Source organism: Dreissena polymorpha, chromosome 9 (genome assembly GCF_020536995.1).
Source record: "Dreissena polymorpha isolate Duluth1 chromosome 9, UMN_Dpol_1.0, whole genome shotgun sequence".
In the NCBI taxonomy this organism is placed as follows: domain Eukaryota; kingdom Metazoa; phylum Mollusca; class Bivalvia; order Myida; family Dreissenidae; genus Dreissena; species Dreissena polymorpha.
The window spans coordinates 53,593,781-53,615,652 of record NC_068363.1 but is presented as its reverse complement, the minus strand read 5'-3'; the positions used below and the strand labels follow the sequence as shown (position 1 = coordinate 53,615,652).

At 35.4% G+C, this 21,872-nt stretch overlaps 1 protein-coding gene across 1 annotated transcript; it reads left to right on the top strand.

Annotated features, from left to right (window-relative positions):
• The first annotated feature begins 7 nt into the window (after positions 1-7).
• Positions 8-20,031, top strand: LOC127845092 (very-long-chain enoyl-CoA reductase-like). The gene is made up of 11 exons (XM_052375781.1): positions 8-125; positions 4,119-4,166; positions 8,216-8,267; positions 9,737-9,781; positions 11,085-11,188; positions 13,068-13,177; positions 14,477-14,582; positions 15,671-15,787; positions 16,870-16,927; positions 17,940-18,074; positions 19,408-20,031. Exons 1-11 carry the CDS (start codon positions 120-122, stop codon positions 19,533-19,535), a joined length of 909 nt encoding a protein of 302 aa, XP_052231741.1. The 5' UTR covers positions 8-119; the 3' UTR covers positions 19,536-20,031.
• Positions 20,032-21,872: the final 1,841 nt, after the last annotated feature.

The following is a 21,872-nucleotide window of genomic DNA, read 5'->3' as shown; positions in this document are numbered from 1 at the left end:
TGGAGTGTAACCTCTGTTTTGTGTACGTCAGTTATTCCCCTTCTTTTAAAATTCGCCAATATCAACACTCTAAGCTTGCATGAGCGTGTTTGTAAAGCAAAGGTCGTCAAACAGCCGATATGGAGGTAAATGTGCCCGGCAACGTTTATCACTTGATGATTTATATTTAACTAATAGATATATATTTATATGAATTTAATCAGTATTAAATGATTTGTTTTAAATGAATTAATTTCGTTCGATTTAGCTATTGTTTCGTCGTTCATTTCAATAGAGTAAATCAATTTTTCTATGGGATTGAGTGATCCTTCTAATCCTCCCAATACTTTTTTATTTGGTAATACTAATAAAAAGCACTAAGTTGTGCCACATTTCATGATATGGTAGTCAGATTAATCAGATTCTAATAGCTTGCTGAAGATATAGGACATACTTGACTGGTTACGTAACTCCCTCAACTTTTGCCAAGTAATAATAATCATGTTAGTCATTTCCACTTCTTCCTAAAAGGTGAAGGTCAAATGTCAGCTTGTTTTTGGCACAAATTGAGTTTTAAGACAAAATTTGAAAGTTGTTACTTCTGTGCCATGAGGACAGATGTCTTGTTCCTTAGATTGCTGCACCTACATGTAACACACCAGTAACTCGGGCTGTTACGCTCAAATGGTCATTGTCATCTCGGGTCACCTCGGGTACTACTTAAATATACCCTGGGTACTCTTAAGTAAACTTAAGTGTACCCCGGCTTCAGAAAATCAACTTGAATGTACCTGGGAATTCTAAAACTAAATGAGTCATTGTCAGGTTGCTTTTATCAAATTTATTATGTTCATATTTTTGTCAATATTTTGTAAATGGCCTGTATGTTTTCAAAACTCATACTAAAAAAAAAAATTCAGGCAGGTTTTAGTAAAATATAATATTTTTTCGTAGTCCGTAGCACGTTTTACATCATCAGATTTCGGAATTTAACTGGGGGACAGCAGGGATCATCCTAGCCCAAAATTTTAGGGAGAAGTGACTTCTCCTTCCAATTTTATTAGGTAGAAGTGAGACGACCTTTGATCAAACGCATAAAGGTACTTAAATATTAATGCTTCACAATTAATAAACATACAATATATATCTAAAATAAAATATGCTGAAACACTTACTAAAAATTTTATTTTAAACTGCCATGTTGCTATAAAGATATTGCTCTCCTAAGAACTGTAAAACATGTGTTTATTTGGCCAAAATACACATTTCATTGATATGTAATTACTACTTAAGCCAAGAGCCTGAGGATGTAGGATAAAGGAAATATAGGGCAGAGCCCTAGCATATTGTTCTTTATTAGCTCATCTATTTTTTGAAAAAAAAATATGAGCTATTGTCATCACCTTGGCGTCGGCGCTGGCGTTGGCGTCCGGTTAAGTTTTGCGTTTAGGTCCACTTTTCTCAGAAAGTATCAATGCTATTGCATTCAAACTTGGTACACTTACTAACTATCATGAGGGGACTGGGCAGGCAAAGTTAGATAACTCTGGCATGCATTTTGACAGAATTATGTGCCCTTTTTATACTTAGAAAATTGAAAATTTTGGTTAAGTTTTGTGTTTAGGTCCATTTTATTCCTTAAGTATCAAAGCTATTGCTTTCATACTTGCAACACTTACTAACTATCATAAGGGGACTGTTCAGGCAAAGTTATGTAACTCTGACTGGCATTTTGACAGAATTATGTGCCCTTTTTATACTTAGAAAATTGAAAATTTGGTTAAGTTTTGTGTTTAGGTCCACTTTATTCCTACAGTATCAAAGCTATTGCTTTCATACTTGCAACACTTTTTAACTATCATAAGGGGACTGTGCAGGCAAAGTTATGTAACTCTGACTGGCATTTGGACGGAATTATGGGCCCTTTATACTTAGAAAATTGAAAATTTGGTTAAGATTTATGTTTTGGTCCACTTTACCCCTAAAGTATCATAGATATTGCTTTCATACTTGGAACACTCGCAAACTATCATAAGGGTACAGTAAAAGGACAAGTTGCATAACTCTGGTTGTCATTTTCACGGAATTATGGCCCTTTTTTGACTTAGTAACTTTGAATATATGGTTAAATTTTGTGTTTCGATCCACTATACTTCTAAAGTATCAAGGCTATTGCTTTCAAACTTCAAATTCTTTCATGCTATCATGAGGTTACTGTACCTGGCAAGTTGAATTTTACCTTGACCTTTGAATGACCTTGACTCTCAAGGTCAAATTATTAAATTTTGCTAAAATTGCCATAACTTCTTAATTTATGATAAGATTTGATTGATTCTTTGACAAAACTACTCTTACCTGACATACCACAATAGACTCCACCCAAACCATCCCCCGTGCCCTCCATCATCTCACAAATGACCACCACACAGTCCCTCCTTTGTGATTGAAATTGAGAGTCCCTTCACCTTTAAAAAGAAAATAGATGAGCGGTCTGCACCCGCAAGGCGGTGCTCTTGTTTAGTCTTTCTAGGTGCAATTTCTGGTTAGTACATTGCGAAATATTGTTAACCAGACCATCCATAACAATGCATTTTTATTCGTTTCATATCGTTTGACTGCAGAAAATGAAAACCAGTAACCTGACATATTGCTTTAAAATATAAGATTGCAGTGCTATACTTTGCTTGTTGTTGTTGTTGTTGGTCACAGCGGGGGACATAAGCAACATTCATAGATTGTGCGGTTTTCGGAGAGTAGCGAAGAGGTTTCATGAGTTACTGCTCATGTCAATGCCAGCCGCTTACCAATCAGAAATCAATCAATAAAAGACCGGGCAATTTCTCATGGCGATATGATAAACGCATAAAAATAACAATGCAAATACTATATTTTCTTAATGCTATATTTTATCTCCTTTGCGCACAATAAGTCACTGTAAAGCAGTTGGTTAGTATTTCTCTTAGATTTGTATTGCATATGCACATTTTTAACTAAATTTAAATCGACAATATATCCCAATTAATTCCACATTATGCACCAGGCTCAATTTGCTAATTAGACCAACGACAGAGAGTAATGTGTACTCTTAAAAACCTCCCGAACATTTCAAGGGAGATTCTTCAACAATACATGTTAATGTTCTATGCCGGCCATAGCTTAATTATTTCAAGATATGTTGTTGTGTTTTATTCGAATATACATAAATTGATGTAACACACCATAACATTTTGAAATAACCTTAATTGTAATTTTCCAAACTGAGTGTCGCGTGCCGGTAATTCTAAAGATTGAATGACGTCATTGACTTTTAATGGAATGTTCCCACGTGCTTTTTACTGCGTTTTTGGATTAAACTTTTAATTTGTAAGTCTGTTTCTCTGTTTGTGATATTTGTTAAGCTCAGTACTCAAATATATTATGACTGAAATTTAACAGTGAGATTCGGACTGTTTTAAGTTGTACAAAACGTCAAGCACAACAATAAATGACCAAAATGTGAACAATGGCTGTATTGGTTCCCGGCAGCCTTGACAAATAACAAGAGCGGATTGAAAAACTGTAAACGAGGTCGGGAGCCTCGACTGGCATTCTATACATTGATGGTTACGTCAATACACTATTGTCGGTAAGACCGGCGTGTACACAATGCCTCGACTGGAATAATTTACCAAGGCGACTTGCATCAGCGGTCAGTGATGCGTAGCAAATCCTCTCGCTATCAGTAGATCAGAGAACCGATAATTGCACACAGTAAACAATGGCAGTATTAGTGACAGCATTGCGCACACGCGCGGCAGATTATCAAAGGAGAAAATATTGGAAAATGTCTGCAATTTTGTTTTCGCTTTGATGTAATTAGAAAGCGATATCAAGACTCGTAGGGCCACCATGTCGCCTACGTCGCCCTCTTGGATGATCCCTGGGACATTATAAATTGGTCGGGTACTCAGCCAGTGCACCGTTATGTTGTTTAATTACTTACACATACAAAATGTGAAAAGAAAATGGACATTAGCCTTGTTAGCAATAAAACCACTGCTGATAGTGTTTTCAACTTCTACTCTGTTCAGAATTCTCCAACTGCTGACATTTTGAATATTTGAAACCATATTTTTAGACTGTTTTTATTGCAATTTCAGTTGAAGATTGTCCATGCAAAGTCGGGAAAGACCCTGACCACCCTACAGGTATATATATGAATATGTATGTAAAGATTGGTAAAAAATGTTGAGGTGTCCTCTTGTAAAATATGAACAAAAAACAAAAAGACACAGTAACAAGTATCTAATTCAAAAGCAACATCATTTATATAAATTATATTTAAACATATTTTCTTTTGGGTAATTAAATTCCGGTGCAAAATATGTAGCAATTTTTATTTCTGAAATATGTTCTCACATGAAATGTTAGCTGTCGGCTAAAACACGGTATTGGTGCTCATAGTAGTCTCACTCACCTAAAAATTTGAAATTGTAGATACAGCATTTCCTTGGTGTTATTTTTAAAGCTCAAGGTATCCCCTACTCAAATCAAGTTGAATTTTATTTGATCATGCATGCATTATTTTTTTTATCTAACATTTTCATCGTATGGTATAATACAAGTTACAGACACTACACTAGTCATATAACATGCAAGAAAAACATAGCATAACTTCAAAACTTCAGATATTTTCACTTTAACATCAACTACAGGTTATAAACTGTTGAAATAAAGCAAAAAACCAAAGGTGATTACTATCTTAACAAAAAAAATCAAAGCATTAATTAATCAGGTATCAGACCAAAAGAGAACAAAGCAAGAAACTTTTCTATAACTTTCATTATAGACCCACAAGATAGCTAATTAGCCATTTGTCTGAAACCAGGAAGTATATTCAAACAAAATAAATCGAAACAATTGGTTTGAAAAAGCATAAGTTTTCATAAAAGGTAGAATTGCATGCTCATAAGTTTGGTTACAGACACTACCAAAATATATGATTCCAAAAACAGTTGCAGAATGGCATAAAGCATTAAAAAATGCACTATAAAAGCAAGTTTACATAAAAACAGTGACTTGAACATTATATCAAATGATTTTTGATCTGTTAGAATTTTAGTTAAAACACATTTTTTGTGTACATGATCTGAGTTGGTTACAGACACTACACATGGGGTAACAATAGCTGTCCAGGAGACGTGTAGCTTGACAATTCTCAGTGCTGGGCACATACAAGTCAAAGAAGACTAATCTGACATTATGAGTTTGGCATCTCATATGAATTGGCACACCTGTATAGAGTTTCAAATTAATATAATCCAGAATTTCATTATGCAGCAATAAGCATTACTAAATAATGTGCGGAAAACTTTCCAAACATTTCAGTGTAAAAAAAAAATGTAATTTTGCAAGCAGCAAATCAGTGATGTATTTATAACCCTTTGTTACTCTAGCTATCAAGATAATCACAGAGAAGTTTAAGCTTTAAGTAATGTTTGCACTGAATTTGAATTTGCGAAGTCCACTTTCAATAATATCTCTGGATCTTGTGCGCTATAAACAAGATGACATCTATTGATTCCTGTAAACAGTCATCTCTTCCAGGCCAAATTTGCTTAACTTTCAAAATAAATGTATTTCAATCTGATTTCTGTTCCAAAGCAAACACTAAAATGTCCTTTGATTCCATTCTTTTGCTCTAGCCTAGCAGCTACGAAGGCATCATAGTTGTATTTTAGCTTCTCATATTTTCGTTTGTTCTCCCAATGCTTAACCTTCATGCAGCCAAACCTAGTCTTATTTTTTATTTTATGCTTTCCGGTGGTTTATAGAGAAATATCAGTGAATTAAAACTGATCATTTCACTGTTTCAAACAGTGAAAATTATCAGTGAAAATTATCGATAGTTTTCACTGTTTCCTGTGAAATGACGTCATTGTTTTACGAAATGACGTCATTATCGCAGCGAAATTCTTTAGTTAAACTCTTTAAAAATGTATATAAACTGTAAAAAAAAGCATAAAATAAAAAGAAAATTTGTTGGATTCGGTGGAATATCGATTTTAATTCACTCGTGATCATAGAAAAAATATATTTTATTTGATCACTCGTGAATTAAAATCCATAATCCACCGAATCCAACAAATATCCTTTATATCTTTTCTTTTTTGCTTGATTTATCTTTGCTTCCTGAAACAAGAACGTAAACAAAATTCATTTTCCTTTCTTCAAAGTTTCTGCTACTAATTAAAGTGTAAGAATGTAAAGTTATATACATGTAGTGTAAAGCCTACAGTGCGCATGTCTTCATTGATCCATTCATAAGCAAAGGAAATGATTAAATGCAGCCATTTGGATCAAAGTAAAAAACAGAAGTTACTTCAGACATGGTTAAAACTCATCACTTTAGCTTTAAAAATGATTTCATATGCTCTTTGATAGCATGAACAATAATAAGTTAAATGTGTTGGCATTGTAGAGTCTGTAACCATTTGACCATCAAAACAAACTGTTTGATATTGTGTCTGATCTCAGTAAATTCTCAAATGGTTTTGTTTGGATTTACTGTTCTCATGATATTTAATGCAAAAAACTATGTTTCCAATTGCATATTCTAGGAGATAATTGAAAAAATGCCAGTTTATGGAAAGCTACACTATGAAGACAATTTATTTACATTATTATGATAAATATTTCAAATTTCAGACAGAAAATGTCTAAATAATGCACCTTAGACATCAGCAATGTAATACAAAATACAATTTTGTTTCATTTTACTCACATATAACAAAAAATGTTTAAGGCTTACAGAAGGAAGTTAGTGGTTACAGACACTACGAATTTTAGCGTAGCATAATCAAAATGGTAGATACATACCTGAGTCATTACAAGAGGTTTGCTCTTGTCTTCTCTCCATATTAAAGGGTTGTATCATCGTTAAGAACACAGACATATTTAGATAAATCATTTTAGAAAAAGAAAATCAGGTTATATTGTTCCTAAATAAATTGTTCATAAAATAATTCCACAAGAATGCTTACAATATTTCATCCCAAGAGGTCTTGCTTTACCTTTTTTGCACATTAATCTATTGCACAATGTATTGTATGATGTAACATTCCAACATAAAAGATGGAAGTTTCTCATGAGTAAAACAAAATATTTATGAGAAATAGAACAGGGATTTTTTTCCTTCATTTTTTACATATTTTTGTAGTGTCTGTAACTTTTTTATTGAGTTGCTGTTTTTTAATGGTACAATACAGCACCACCAATTTTGGCCAACTTGGACATCACATGGATACACATGAACCAATGTAGGATTTATACTTTTCCATAATGAAACAACAAAATTATTGCCATAGAAACTTATAAAGGTTACAGACACTACAAAATTTAGAACTGGAAAGTTTGACAAAGAACAAGCTCTCATTCGAATATCTTTGCTAGAAATGTGATTTAAATGGTTTAACTACTTATTATAATATACAGTCCAGTTCTAGATGTCAATAAAAGTTATAATTAATGTCATTTTGTACACAATGTTGGCATATAACAACAGATAAGTGTTTGAATTTCAGTGTTGAAACAAAACTTCTACTGACGGTACTTTGCTTATAAAATCCATAATATTTCACCGATTTCTTTAATTTAAGAAGCAACATTTGCAGGATAGAATTCTGAATAAAACCAGACCAATGAATGCACAATTTCAGTATGATATTTCGAGAATTCTCCATTTTATATTCAAGCTTTTTTCGAGTGAGACTGCATAACGCTCAAAAATGGTCATTTTTAGAGCTTGTTTCCATGCATATCTCAAGAATCGGTTACACAAATCTCTTGAAATTTTCAGGAAAGTAAGAGAGGTATATGTCAGGCTTACCAATCTTTAATATTGGTTCTTATCGTGTTTACTTTTTTTTTTCATACATATAACATGAAAATTCCCTTATGAGCACCAATACTGTGTTTTAGCCGTCTGTTAAAAAAAATGGTATTTTTCTATAAGTGTCATTTGTCTTGTCTTGTCAGTAGCTTCCCAGTCCGCTAATTAAACCATGAAACATAGCGTAACTTGATAGCAGGCAATGCTCCTTATCAGACAGCTCAAAAGCGCAGGCAGGTCTGAAGGTACGTTGGCAGCATATGGCATTAGAACCATTTTTGCATGACCCGGCTCATCTATAGTGTTTAGATACATTTCTTTTTGAGGACTGATCAATATATGATATCCTTTGTTGACTATGTGCAGGTGACGGATCAAACAACAATATCTGAAGTAAAAAAACAATACCAAAAGACAAGTGAGTGAATTAACATTTGATTTCTGTAGCTTCTTTCAAAATTACCGTTTATATTTTTAAGACTCAAAACGTTTTCAAAAATTCGAACTTTGAAGAAATAACTTATGCGCGTATTACTGGTGAAAATGAAACATATTCATTCAGATCTGTAAAATAATTCATTATTATTATTATGCCCCCCTTTGAAGAAGAGGGGGTATAGTGCTTTGCACATGTCGGTCTGTCGGTCGGTCGGTCCACCAGGTGGTTTCCGGATGATAACTCAAGAACACTTGGGGCTAGGATCATGAAACTTCATAGGTACATTGATCATGTTTCGCAGATGACCCCTATTGATTTTCAGGTCACTAGGTCAAAGGTCAAGGTCACGGTGACCCGAAATAGTAAAATGGTTTCCGGATGATAACTCAAGAATGCTTAGGCCTAGGATCATGAAACTTGATAGGTAGATTGATCATGACTCACAGTTGACCCTTATTGATTTTCAGGTTACTAGGTCAAAGGTCAAGGTCACAGTGACCCGAAATAGTAAAATGGTTTCCGGACGATAACTCAAGAACGCTTATGCCTAGGATCATGAAACTTCGTAGGTAGATTGATAATGGCTGGCAGATGACCCCTATTGATTTTCAGGTCACTAGGTCAAAGGTCAAGGTCACGGTGACCCGAAATAGTAAAATGGTTTCCGGATGATAACTCAAGAACGCTTATGCCTAGGATCATGAAACTTCATATGTACATTGATCATGACTCGCAGATGACCCCTATAGATTTTCAGGTCACTAGGTCAAAGGTCAAGGTCACGGTGACCCGAAATAGTAAAATGGTTTCCGGATGATAACTCAAGAACGCTTATTCCTAGGATCATGAAACTTGATAGGTAGATTGTTCATGCCTCACAGATGACCCCTATAGATTTTCAGGTCACTAGGTCAAAGGTCAAGGTCAAGGTGACCCGAAATAGTAAAATGGTTTCTGGATGATAACTCAAGAATGCTTATGGCTAGGATCATGAAACTTCATAGGTACATTGATCATGACTGGCAGATGACCCCTATTGATTTGCAGGTCACTAGGTCAAAGGTCAAGGTCACAGTGACAAAAAACATATTCACACAATGGCTGTCACTACAACGGAGAGCCCATATGGGGGGCATGCATGTTTTACAAACAGCCCTTGTTGTTAAATTATTACTAGTTAGTGTTTGTTTACACCATATTTGGTGATTCCTCTAAAGTACTTTGAATACTCTGGTCCAAGGGTCAATAGTTTGTACAAAAAAACATCATTCTCTCCAATAATAAAAAAAGTTTTCAGGGGAAAAAAAAAGGTCAACTTTCATTACAACTGATGCCATTTTCAAATGCATCAAATTTAATTCAATATTTCTTGTCTGGAACAGTTTAAATTTTATTATTTGTTCAATTGATATTTGTAAATTCTCTTAATGCTTCCATTCATTTTGTAGATTCCAAATATTACCCTGACAGACAATCCTACCGTACAGATCCAAGTGAGTACCTCTTTTAAAAGCTTGTATTGAAGTTACTTTCTATGAAGATGAGCACAATTTGACAGAGCAAAGTAATGATATCATCATCTACCATCCTTCTTCCAGGCACAGTGTTTAGTAATGATATCATCATCTACCATCCTTCTTCCAGGCACAGTGTTTAGTAATGATATCATCATTTACCATCCTTCTTCCAGGCACAGTGTTTAGTAAGTAATGATATCATCATTTACCATCCTTCATCCAGGCACAGTGTTTGGTAAGTAATGATATCATCATTTACCATCCTTCATCCAGGCACAGTGTTTGGTAAGTTTTACAACCCTTAGATACACTACCTGGAAAATATGACAGTGTCACTTGTCCGGTGTTATTTGTAAGTATTTGTGAAAAATTATTTATTTTATGCAATCGATTAAACCAAAAATCATTTTAATTTATATATGTGCATAATGGTAAATGATACAAAGAACAGTCTGTGAAATGCAATCAAGATAGACTGGCACCCAGATGGGAATATCGAAACTTATTTGCTTGGGGTAAATGGGGTAAAATACAAACAACAATTAAAATTATTCAGATAAATATGAGCATTGCACTAGGACACTGAGTGTTTAATGCATGTGTGTACAGTGTCATCACAGATTAGCCTGTGCAGTCCAGTCCGCAAAGGCTGTGCAGTCCGCAAAGGCTGTGCAGTCCACAAAGGCTGTGCAGTCCACAAAGGCTGTGCAGTCCACAAAGGCTGTGCAGTCCACAAAGGCTGTGCAGTGCGAACAGGCTTATCAGGAAAGACACACTCCGCTTTAATGGAATTTTCCTTTGAAAGAAAATACAGTATAGGCGGAAAGTGTCATCCCTGCTTAGGCTAATGTTGGGCAACATCTTTATGGACATGCATTTTGCCTTTTTGTCCCCTACCGGTGAAACTGGAGGGGACTTATGGTTTGCGCTCTGTGTGTCAGTCTGTCACACTTTTCTGGATCCTGCGATAGCTTTCAAAGTTCTTCATATTTTTTCATAAAACTTGAAACATGGATAGATGGCAATATGGACATTATGCACGTCATTTCATTTTGTTCCTATGTCAAAAATTCTGGTTGCTTTGGCAACAAATATATTTATTTTTTTAATTAAAAAATCTGAAAATGGTGGAGTTTCACCAGTAGGGGACTTATATTGCTTGGCAATAGTCTTGTTTTACTGAGAGCCAGCTCATATATAGCAATGCAAAATATTACTGCATTCTTCAGGCTATATTAAAAACTCCTAGTAATTCCCTATTGTATGTCTGTGTTGACAGATGGGAGGAGTTTGAAGGATGACGATACGTTGGGCGGGCTTAACCTCGGAAAAGGGGCCACACTGTACTTCAAGGACCTGGGGCCTCAAGTTGGATGGTCTACAGTATGTTGGGTTTTGTATTTTTTATTGTCTTTAAAATGAATCATATTAAAAATGGAGTCAGGTATACATGTATATGTAATTGTATGTACCTTTTGCTTTCTAGAGCAGTACACACTTAGTAACGCTTTCTTTTTATGCTTCTTATATATATATATATGGGGAGCATCTAGTTGCCAGTTTGTCCTTCCGCACTTCGTACGGTCACACTTTTGTTACAGTTCCTCATAGCACCTTCAATACTTTACTGATCTCTTTCATATTTGGCATGTAGATACCTTGCATGGACCTCTACCTTTTGATGACGTTTGAGTTCACTGGAGTCAAGGTCACCAAGGCTAATAATAGACTTTTGTTACAGTTTCTCAATAGCACCTTCAATACTTTACCGATCTCTTACATATTTGGCATGTAGATACCTTGCATGGACCTCTACCTTTTGATGACGTTTGAGGTCACTGGGGTCAAGATCAAGGTCACCAAGGCTAATAATAGACGTTTGTTACAGTTTCTCATAGCACCTTCAATACTTCACCGATCTCTTTCATATTTGGCATGTAGATACCTTGCATGGACCTCTACCTTTTGATGAGGTTTGAGGTCACTGGGGTCAAGGTCAAGGTCACTGAGGCTAATATTAGATTTTCTCAAGGTCTCACTTATTTCCACACAATTAACCCATATATCGCGAAGCATCATTGCGGAGCATCCATCAGTTTTACTGATATCCTTGTTTAATCTTGGCATCCTCAATGTCTATTATTGGCATCTTGATACCTGAAAATGGTAAGCGTAGAATTCTGTTTAGTAAGCATAGTATTCCTTATGACTGAGGAATATTCAAACATAAGTATGTGTGTAAAATGTTTTATAATTGATTTCATTCCACTTCTTAAATGTTTTACGAAAAAAAAATTTATTTAATGGTCTGTGTAACCCCCAATTAATCATATTCATATCAGGAATCAATACAAAGCTGTTTAGCTCACCTGAGCATTGTGTGTTCACGGTGAGAATTAATCATATTCATATCAGGAATCAATACAAAGCTGTTTAGCTCACCTGAGCATTGTGTGTGCACGGTGAGATGTTGGGATACTGTGACGTCCATTGTCATAGCGTCTGTTTGTTGGAATCATGCCCCTGGGGTCAAAGCTTATTATTTTACGCTAGGATCACATTTGGTTTATTGCCATGTGGCAAAATTACTTTTCAAATCTGCAATGGTAAGGTCCCTGAGTTGTGATTTTTAGCATGTAACATCATAGAGTAGTCCTCTTCAAACTTTGTTCAAATTATGTTTTTGGGGTCAAATATGGCCATGATTCAGATGTAAAAAATTTAACAGAGCCTTTATTAGTCATATAAATTCATTTTTGTCTCTAAAAGGACAAGGCCATTTGATGTAATTTTTGTTATGTAACATTAGTGGTCCTCCAGCAATTTGTTTGCCCAATAGGAAAAAATACCGGTACCAGCCGAATTGTGAAAAGTACCTGTACCAGCCCAATTGTGAAAAGTACCCGTACCAGCCCAATTGGGAAAATTTATTGCGAAAAAAAAATTGAAATTGGGAAAATTTACATCTTGAAGTGTTCTGATTGGGACATTTGTGTATTGGCTTTTTTGCTAAAACAAATACTTTAAAACTGATAACTTACTATTTTCAAGATTATTTAAACTTAGGTTCAAGCCATAAAGCTGCATAGATAAATTAACTAAATGTTGCATTTAGTTTTTAAAAAAAACTTCCATCAGGATTTTTACTGACAGCAATTGAGAAAAAAGAAATTCCATTGGGAAAGTGTAGTTTTCCAGTACTTTATAAAGAAGGGAAAAAACGCTGTCCTCTACTAAATGTGTTCACATTATGCCTCTGCAGGTGTTCCTCACTGAGTATGCAGGTCCTCTGGTGATCTACCTGATCTTCTATGCTCGACCCACCATAATCTATGGTGAGCTGGCAGGATCCCCTAGGAAAACTGTCATCAAGTAAGTAGCCTTCCTTGAATATTCAAAAAATTTATAACTGTTGTTTTTTTAATTACTTTTGCCTAATGGAAGTAATTTTTTACTTTTTGACATTTAGTTGACAACTCAATGGAAATCCAATGTGTGGAAAAAATTGACTTTTATACTTACAAAAAACATTCCAAATACCTGGGCCAGTATTTACAAACCATTTTTTACATTTAAGTGTGTTATTTAAAGTGATAGTTTTTCAAAGTACACTTATGCTGACTCTAGCTAGTAATGTTACTGACTCTAGCTAGTAATGTTATATTATGCTGACTCTAGCTAGTAATGTTATATATGCTGACTCTAGCTAGTAATGTTATATATGCTGACTCTAGCTAGTAATGTTATATATGCTGACTCTAGCTAGTAATGTTATATATGCTGACTCTAGCTAGTAATGTTATATATGCTGACTCTAGCTAGTAATGTTATATATGCTGACTCTAGCTAGTAATGTTATATATGCTGACTCTAGCTAGTAATGTTATATATGCTGACTCTAGCTAGTAATGTTATATATGCTGACTCTAGCTAGTAATGTAATATATACTGACTCTAGCTAGTAATGTTATATATGCTGACTCTAGCTAGTAATGTTATATATGCTGACTCTAGCTAGTAATGTTAGTAAAATACATAAAAATCCATCAATTGCAAACCGATCAACCATATCTTACCTTTTAAACCCGCTATTTTCCACATAACAAACAATAACTATAGTAAATTGTGCGTAGAGTACCATGTGCTATTGTATGACGTCAACGGATGTCGCTTATATATCAACAGAGGCAAACAAAAAATGCATCGAATTAGGGCAGCATCGATTTGGGTCACTCAACGATATGCTGACTCTAGCTTGTAATCTTATATTTTAAGACATCATTCTTCATTAGAAAAAAGAAAAATGACATAATGCACATTGGTAGCATGAATTGTATCAAATTATATTTAAAGTATTTCTTAGTGTAAATATGTTCTTAATAAAAAATTACTTTCTTAAAATGGCATTTTTTGTCAAGGCGAATACTGTTAAAATTGTTCATTACACACTGGTTTATATACACAGAATGACATTGTTTGGTTTAATATAAGTAATAGAAAACCAACTCTGGACTCAATGGCAATAATAGTGACCAACCAGACTGTACATATCTTTCAGCCTTTGGGTTTGGCTCATCCATTCTGGTCACATTTATGGCATAGGGCACTCAACAAGTTATTTTAATTCTTGAGAAAAATCTGTAATTAATTGCTGCCTGTCTAATACTGCAGTTTAGCGGCCGTATGTTGGTCAGCCCACTATGCCAAGCGGCTTCTGGAGACTGTGTTTGTGCACCACTTCTCTCATGCCACCATGCCCATCATGAACATATTCAGGGTGAGTGCCTGCCTGTCTGTTTGGTCACAGTGCTTTTATGGGACCATGGGACATTTTGATTATGTTGTATACAACTGTCGAATCATGATTTAATGAGTTGCTGCTGGACTGCGGCAATAATATGAATCATCATATTTTTTGTACAATGGCACCTTTGCAAAAATATGTGAATCTAACTGTTTTCGATATTTACTTCATGACTGTTTAATATGACACAAAATAAAAAACCATTACCGGATATTATAACTACCATAAAAACAACAACAGAATATAATTTTGCCTATTAAGTTATGTTACAAACTTTTTATTAAGTATTTTCTAACTGTTAACAATTAGCTCTTATCCTTACTGGTCTGCCTAAAGAAGTAAACGGTATCAATACAGCTTGATTGCATTATGGTTTTACAGATGATGTCAAGTGTCAGCTAAGAACATAGTGTAATGTAACCCCCTCTGTGTTGTATCTGGATTTATCTGAATTGGGAAGAAAGTTACGATGTGTGCATAGATTATACGGATATTATTTTCTTTCATGCGTACGCCATATAACACTTTGTGAATAACATTCTCTACACCATATCACTTGTACCTATTTGGTTACCCACTTTGTGAATATCATTCTCTACACCATATCACATGTACCTATTTGTTTACCTACTTTGTGAATAACATTCTCTACACCTTATAACATATACCTATTTGGTTACCTACTTTGTGAACGACATTCTCTACACCATATAACATGTACAGTACCTATTTAGTTACGTACTTCGTGAACAACATTCTCTACACCATATAACATTTACCTATTTGATTACCTAATTCTAGAACAACATTCTCTACGCCATATAACATGTTCCTATTTGGTTACCAACTTTGTAAACAACATTCTCTACACCACATAACATGTTCCTATTTGGTTGCCTACTTTGGGAACAACATTCTCTACACCATATAACATGTTCCTATTTTGTTACCTACTTTGTGAACAACATTCTGTACACCATATAAAATGTTCCTTTCTGGTTACCTACTTTGTAAGCGACCCTTTCTACATTATATAAAATGTTCCTCTGTTTATATTTCAGAACTCTGCCTACTACTGGGGATTTGCCAGCCTGGTTGCCTACTTTGTGAACCACCCTCTCTACACCAGCCCCTCATTTGGTGACCTCCAGGTTTACGCTGGGCTAGGGATGTTTACCGTACGTGCCGACAGTGTTTTTATCAAACTTTAACAAAAAATATTGTTTATATATTTATCTGGGTAACGTGCTTACATTCTTTTCATGCTAGTCAGTAAGCATATAATATCTAGTAAGTAAAGTCATAGTTTTAAAGAAACATACAATGATGTCATTAAAATCTATAAGATACATGTAGTATAATTGTATTGAGTATAGCTAAGTTTTTATCTTGTTATTTGGTGGATAGGGGAACGGTACTCAGTAAGATATATCTGTTACATATCTTTATACAGGTATGAATTAATTAATTAATTTATTTATTTATATTGGGCTTAAGCTTTAGGCTCACTCGATATTAATTTACTGACCCTGTATCGCACTATATCACGCCATCTTCAAAATACTCTTCTCTCATTGGCTGTTTGACGTCACATGCTGACCCAATATATTCTATATGGTGTCAGTAGACTATATGGGCCAGTAATGTACTATTAATATCAGGCCATCTACAAAATACTCTTCTCTCATTGGCTGTTTGTCGTCACATGCTGACCCCATATAGGTATTCTATATGGTGTCAGTAGACTATATAAATATATTTTACATTCCTTTTATCAGGATTTTTTTAAGTTTTGTTATTGATATATAATGTTCTTGAATTTAATATTTTGGATAATACTAGATATCAAAAAAACATTGTTTGTCCTTGTTAATTTGATGAGATGGAAAGTAGATGGCATGGTATAATTGTTACAGGGTTAGTGACTGACCCGATACGGGATATACTGTTCTGTGGAAAATCATATTGGTCTCGCCCCGATATGGTTTTTCACAGAACCGTAAATCCCATATCAGGTCAGTAACTAACCCTGTAACAATTAGTACGTGGTCAGTCAGGAGCAGATCAAAACCTATGTAGTTTAAACCTATTTTTTTTATACTACACTTAGTATGCTTTCTGGGAAGAACCAGTAATTTCTTTTTAATTCCAGATAAATAATACCAATTTTACCAGAAATGTGTTTTAAATTAAAAAATATATATAGGGTTTGCTTTCAAAACAGATAAAAACATAAGTAAATGGTTTGAATGGTTTTCAGATTGCAGAGCTGGGCAACCTGTCCATCCACCTGGCATTCAGCAGTATGAGACCCAAAGGTAAGGTCTTGTTTGCTCTCTGGATGTTGGGCACATACTAGCAGGGATGGATAAATGAATGTTGTTTGTTACCTCTTCATATAATAGTTTTAAAGTGCCCACAGCAAAAGAAAGACCCATACATTTAGGATAGTACTACAAGTTTGCATAAAAGTGCGTATTTATTAGCATTCATGCATACCACAAACTTCTGGGAAGTCATGTTCTGGTTTTATGCGTCTGAAAGTTGATGTGTAATCTGTCCATGGATGGTTGGTTGGGTGGATGGAAGGTCTGTTCATCCTGATTTCATTTCAGCTCTGTAACATTCACATGCCCTTGAGGATTCTAATGCAATGCTGGATTATCTAACCAATTGACCAGGATTGTGTGAAAATCTCATGCTCCTAATCGAAAGCTCAAGGCCATAATTCCAGATCTAAGGTCATTAATTTTTGTTCCTGCTCTGTAATAGCAACATACGTAGGCAGAAATAGCATATATATATATATATATATATATATATATATATATATATATATATATATAATGTTGATTGGTGAAGTTCAAGGTCATAATGTACGGCCGATGGTCGTTTCTGCTATTATTATCTTTTTATATGCCTGTGAGGATTTTAAGATTTCTTTGGATTATAATTCCCCTGACCAGACATCAACAATGTGACAACATGCTTCTCTGTAAAATGCCAAGGTCACAATTCAAGATCAAAGGTCATGAATTTATTAATTTTTTCTCTTACACTTTGCTAATTTGTTTGAGGATGTTGAATTACTATGCCGCTGATTGCCATATGATGTGTCATGTATAGACCTTGCGCTCCTTTGTGAAAGGTCAAGGTCGCAAATTCAAGATAAAATGTATTGAATTTTAATTTTTATTTTTGAACTTGAAGCTGCATTAATGAAATTTATTTCATGTTTGTTACGTATTTTCATGTTGTTGAAAAACCTTAATACATGGAGAAAGAACACATCTGTACTGTTGACCACCAACCATTTTTTTGTGATTGCAGGAAGTACCGTGCGTAAGATCCCGTATCCGACCGGCAACCCGTTCACGTCTCTGTTCAACCTGGTGTCATGTCCCAACTATACATACGAGGCCCTGGCATGGATCGGCTTCTCTGTCATGACTCAGTGTCTACCAGGTAACGTATGCACCTCTCTCTGGGAAAACTGGGCTTAATGCATGTGCGTAAACACTTTACTCTTTTTATGTACTTTTTACTAAAGTAAGCCTGTGGTTAGCTAAAATTCATTGAAGGCGGAAACTGTAGTCCCAGATTAGCGGAAACTGTAGTCCCAGATTAGCGGAAACTGTAGTCCCAGATTAGCGGAAACTGTAGTCCCAGATTAGCGGAAACTGTAGTCCCAGATTAGCGGAAACTGTAGTGCCAGATTAGCGGAAACTGTAGTCCCAGATTAGCGGAAACTGTAGTCCCAGATTAGCAGAAACTGTAGTGCCAGATAAGCGGAAACTGTAGTCCCAGATTAGCGGAAACTGTAGTCCCAGATTAGCGGAAACTGTAGTGCCAGATTAGCGGAAACTGTAGTCCCAGATTAGCGGAAACTGTAGTCCCAGATTAGGGGAAACTGTAGTCCCAGATTAGCGGAAACTGTAGTCCCAGATTAGCGGAAACTGTAGTCCCAGATTAGCGGAAACTGTAGTCCCAGATTAGCGGAAACTGTAGTCCCAGATTAGCGAAAACTGTAGTCCCAGATTAGGGGAAACTGTAGTCCCAGATTAGCGGAAACTGTAGTCCCAGATTAGCGGAAACTGTAGTCCCAGATTAGCGGAAACTGTAGTGCCAGATTAGCGGAAACTGTAGTCCCAGATTATCCTTCAAAGGCTTATCAAGTACAACACTTGATGCATTAAGCGCCGTTTTCAGAGTGAAGATCAAATATTTGTTGATTTCAATGTAAGATTGTATGATAATTTGTTGTGCAACTTTAAATGACAATGACACAATAATACCTCTGATAATTTATGATAAAAGACAGTGTTATTAGATTACAAAACGTTTGTTCCGCCCACATTTGATATCAAGCAAAAATACTGATTATAATGTGACTCCCGCTATTTTTTGGAGCAATTAGCTAAAAATTAAACTTCCTATTGATCTGGGTCAGGGGTTTAAACATCATTAATGAATAAAGGAATTCATACTGTTTATCAAGCCAAAGACAAACTTCAAAGTATAAAAAAATATGTGAACAAATCCCTTGAAAACCCCAGAGAGATAAAATATATGATTTGTAAACTCTTTGTTGGAACCGAATTTTAAAGGCCTTTGCAAACAGTTTGGATCCAGATGAGACTCCACAGAACGTGGCGTCTCATCAGGATCCAAACTGTTAGCTATTCTATAGTATTCTTTTTTTTTAATCGAAGAAAATGCTAATTTTAGAAACTCAGCAGATGACATTTAAGCAGACGACAAATTTCCCAGCATGCAAAGTTTGTTTTTTATGTTCCAGCTGCCCTGTTTGCAGTGTGTGGCTTCTATCAAATGACAGTGTGGGCCATTGGCAAACACAAGAACTACAAGAGGGAGTTCTCCAACTATCCAAGGGGACGCAAGAGTATTGTCCCTTTCCTCATTTAAACATTAACCGCTCAGATACGCTTTTTCAGCCATTTGTAGTTCTTAGTGAAATCAAATAAAATTAATGACCTTTCTTACTAGAATCAGGTTTAAAACGGTTTATTTCCAACTCTTTTAACATACTTATGAGCAGCAAACTGCATAAAACTTGAACATACTTGCAGGCTGTTCTTTTTTCATACTCAAAGGCTGTTCTTGTTTTAATGTTGGTGGCATATAGCTATTTTCACTTTGCTTCTGAATTTGAAAGGGTTCAATTTCAACAGTCCACACTGTGTTGTGCATATTATGTTATATTTGAACTGTTATGTTTATAATTAATTGAATTAATCACTGTTAGTTTCTTGAATTGTTTGAGCAATATCATTATCAAGTATTTAAGATTGTTATGCAAACATGAAACATCTTTCTCCAATGAGTCGTAACTGGACGAGTTTTGTATTAGTGTATTCTGTTACAGACCAAGCATGATTGTAATTCATGGTTATTTGTTGTACATGTAATATGTTTGTGAAAAAAATCCTCTTGTGTTGATGATCTTTACATGTTAAACTTTGTACGTGTTTTTTCTGTTTCTTACAAATGTTTTAAATATTGCAAGAAGTCTGTATTGAGTCATTTAAGAGTGTTATACTCAGTGTGCCTATGAACGTTAGAGTTGTATTATGAAATTTTTTATTTGTTGTTAGCATGTGCATCAGTAGGATTAATGACACCAGTAGGATTTGAGAGAGGAGAGGAATGTCGGGGCACCCGTGCGTTTGGGCACATCAGTTTTGTTATAAGCTAATGTTAAATGGTATAAGACCTGAACTGTTTTAGTTATTACGGGTTTGCTTTCAAGAGAGAAATACCATTTTATAACTAAAATTACATACTAGTGTTTTTTAACTCCATCGACAGTTACCGGTAAATCTCTAAAACATGTGGTTAACTGATACTTAATAATTGTCCGTCTTTTTTCTGTAATTTTATAATTTGTATCTCTTCTATGAAATAAAAAAAGCACTGAGTTAATGTTTTTATCTACTGCAATGTAACTACACAAGAGATTGATAGTAACAAATACGCAATTTGTTTCTGTACAGTGTTACGGTGCAAAAGCTGTCCGCTGTAAGATTTGGAGATCAAAAGTTTTGTACAAACAAAGATACCTTTGCCAAAGATTCAATTCACAAGTTCTGCCTTAGAAACAAACTGAAATGTATGAACTAGCTAAATATATCACACAATCAAATTACTATTGCGTTACATTTTAACATAATTGATTGACAGTTACTAACTCGCTAAACCTGGGCGCCATGGCCTCAAACTGCGCCATTCATCGCGTTACAAACTATATAAGCAAGTTTTTGTAAAATGAACTGTTGTTCTTTCATGGGTCCCATATCTTCTGCATCACAATTATTCATCTGAAGAGCCACAAATGCACATGACTACCTGGGCACATTATGGTCTCATTAGCCACCGAGCTCTGGTTTCCTTCTAAAATATTTGGCGAATACTCAGGCAGCCAGGGTAAATGTGGACCTACTTTGTCTAAATATAATGTTCACCCCTGGAAGATCTTAGGGGCAGGTAAGTACTAAAAGTTGTGAAGACGTGGAGATGACCTGTAAATAAACTTATCCACACACAAGAACTGTTGCATGAGTCTAGTTAGCTCGGTGGTTGGTACGCAGGCTTCTTGCTTAGTTGAACCGGGTTCAATTCCTTTTCCCCTCACATGTGAGCTTTTAAATGGTCACCATACCGCCGGACAGGCGGGGTTTCCTATAGGAACTCCGGCCCCCACCCCACACATGCATACCGGTATTACTAACCTACAGAGGTACACAGACCGAGGTATGTGTGGTGTGTGTCCGTCTGTCTGTTAGTATACATCCGAGGTCCAAACACCGATATACAGACAACATAAAACAACTTCCGAAGTACCCACCCTTACCGAGGTACACCGTCAGAACAATGTTATTTCGAGGTATCACCCCCCCCCCCCCCCCCCCATAGAACACACTATATGTCTTTTGACGCTTTTTACGAGATACACATACCAAGGTAATGGGAAAAAGTAGCTCGGTAGTTTTTGGTACCTCAGTAAGTGCGTGTGTTTTACAATGAATTACCTCGGTGTGTTAGGAAAGCCAACGCTCACAGCACACAATACCAGACATAATACAAGAGATTGCCAAGCAATGTGGTCACCTACCGGTGAAACTCCACCATTGTCAGTAAAAAATATATATATTTGTTGCCATAGCAACCAGAATTTTTGCATAGGAACAAAATGAAATGACGTGCATAATCTCCATATTGCCATCTATCATTGTTTCAAGTGTC

Bases quoted from the DNA above. Each gene is read 5' to 3' on its own strand.
- LOC127845092 (XM_052375781.1), top strand. The intron at 4,167-8,215 runs GTATATATATGA...GACTATGTGCAG, and splicing joins AGACCCTGACCACCCTACAG to GTGACGGATCAAACAACAAT. The intron at 11,189-13,067 runs GTATGTTGGGTT...ATGCCTCTGCAG, and splicing joins CTCAAGTTGGATGGTCTACA to GTGTTCCTCACTGAGTATGC.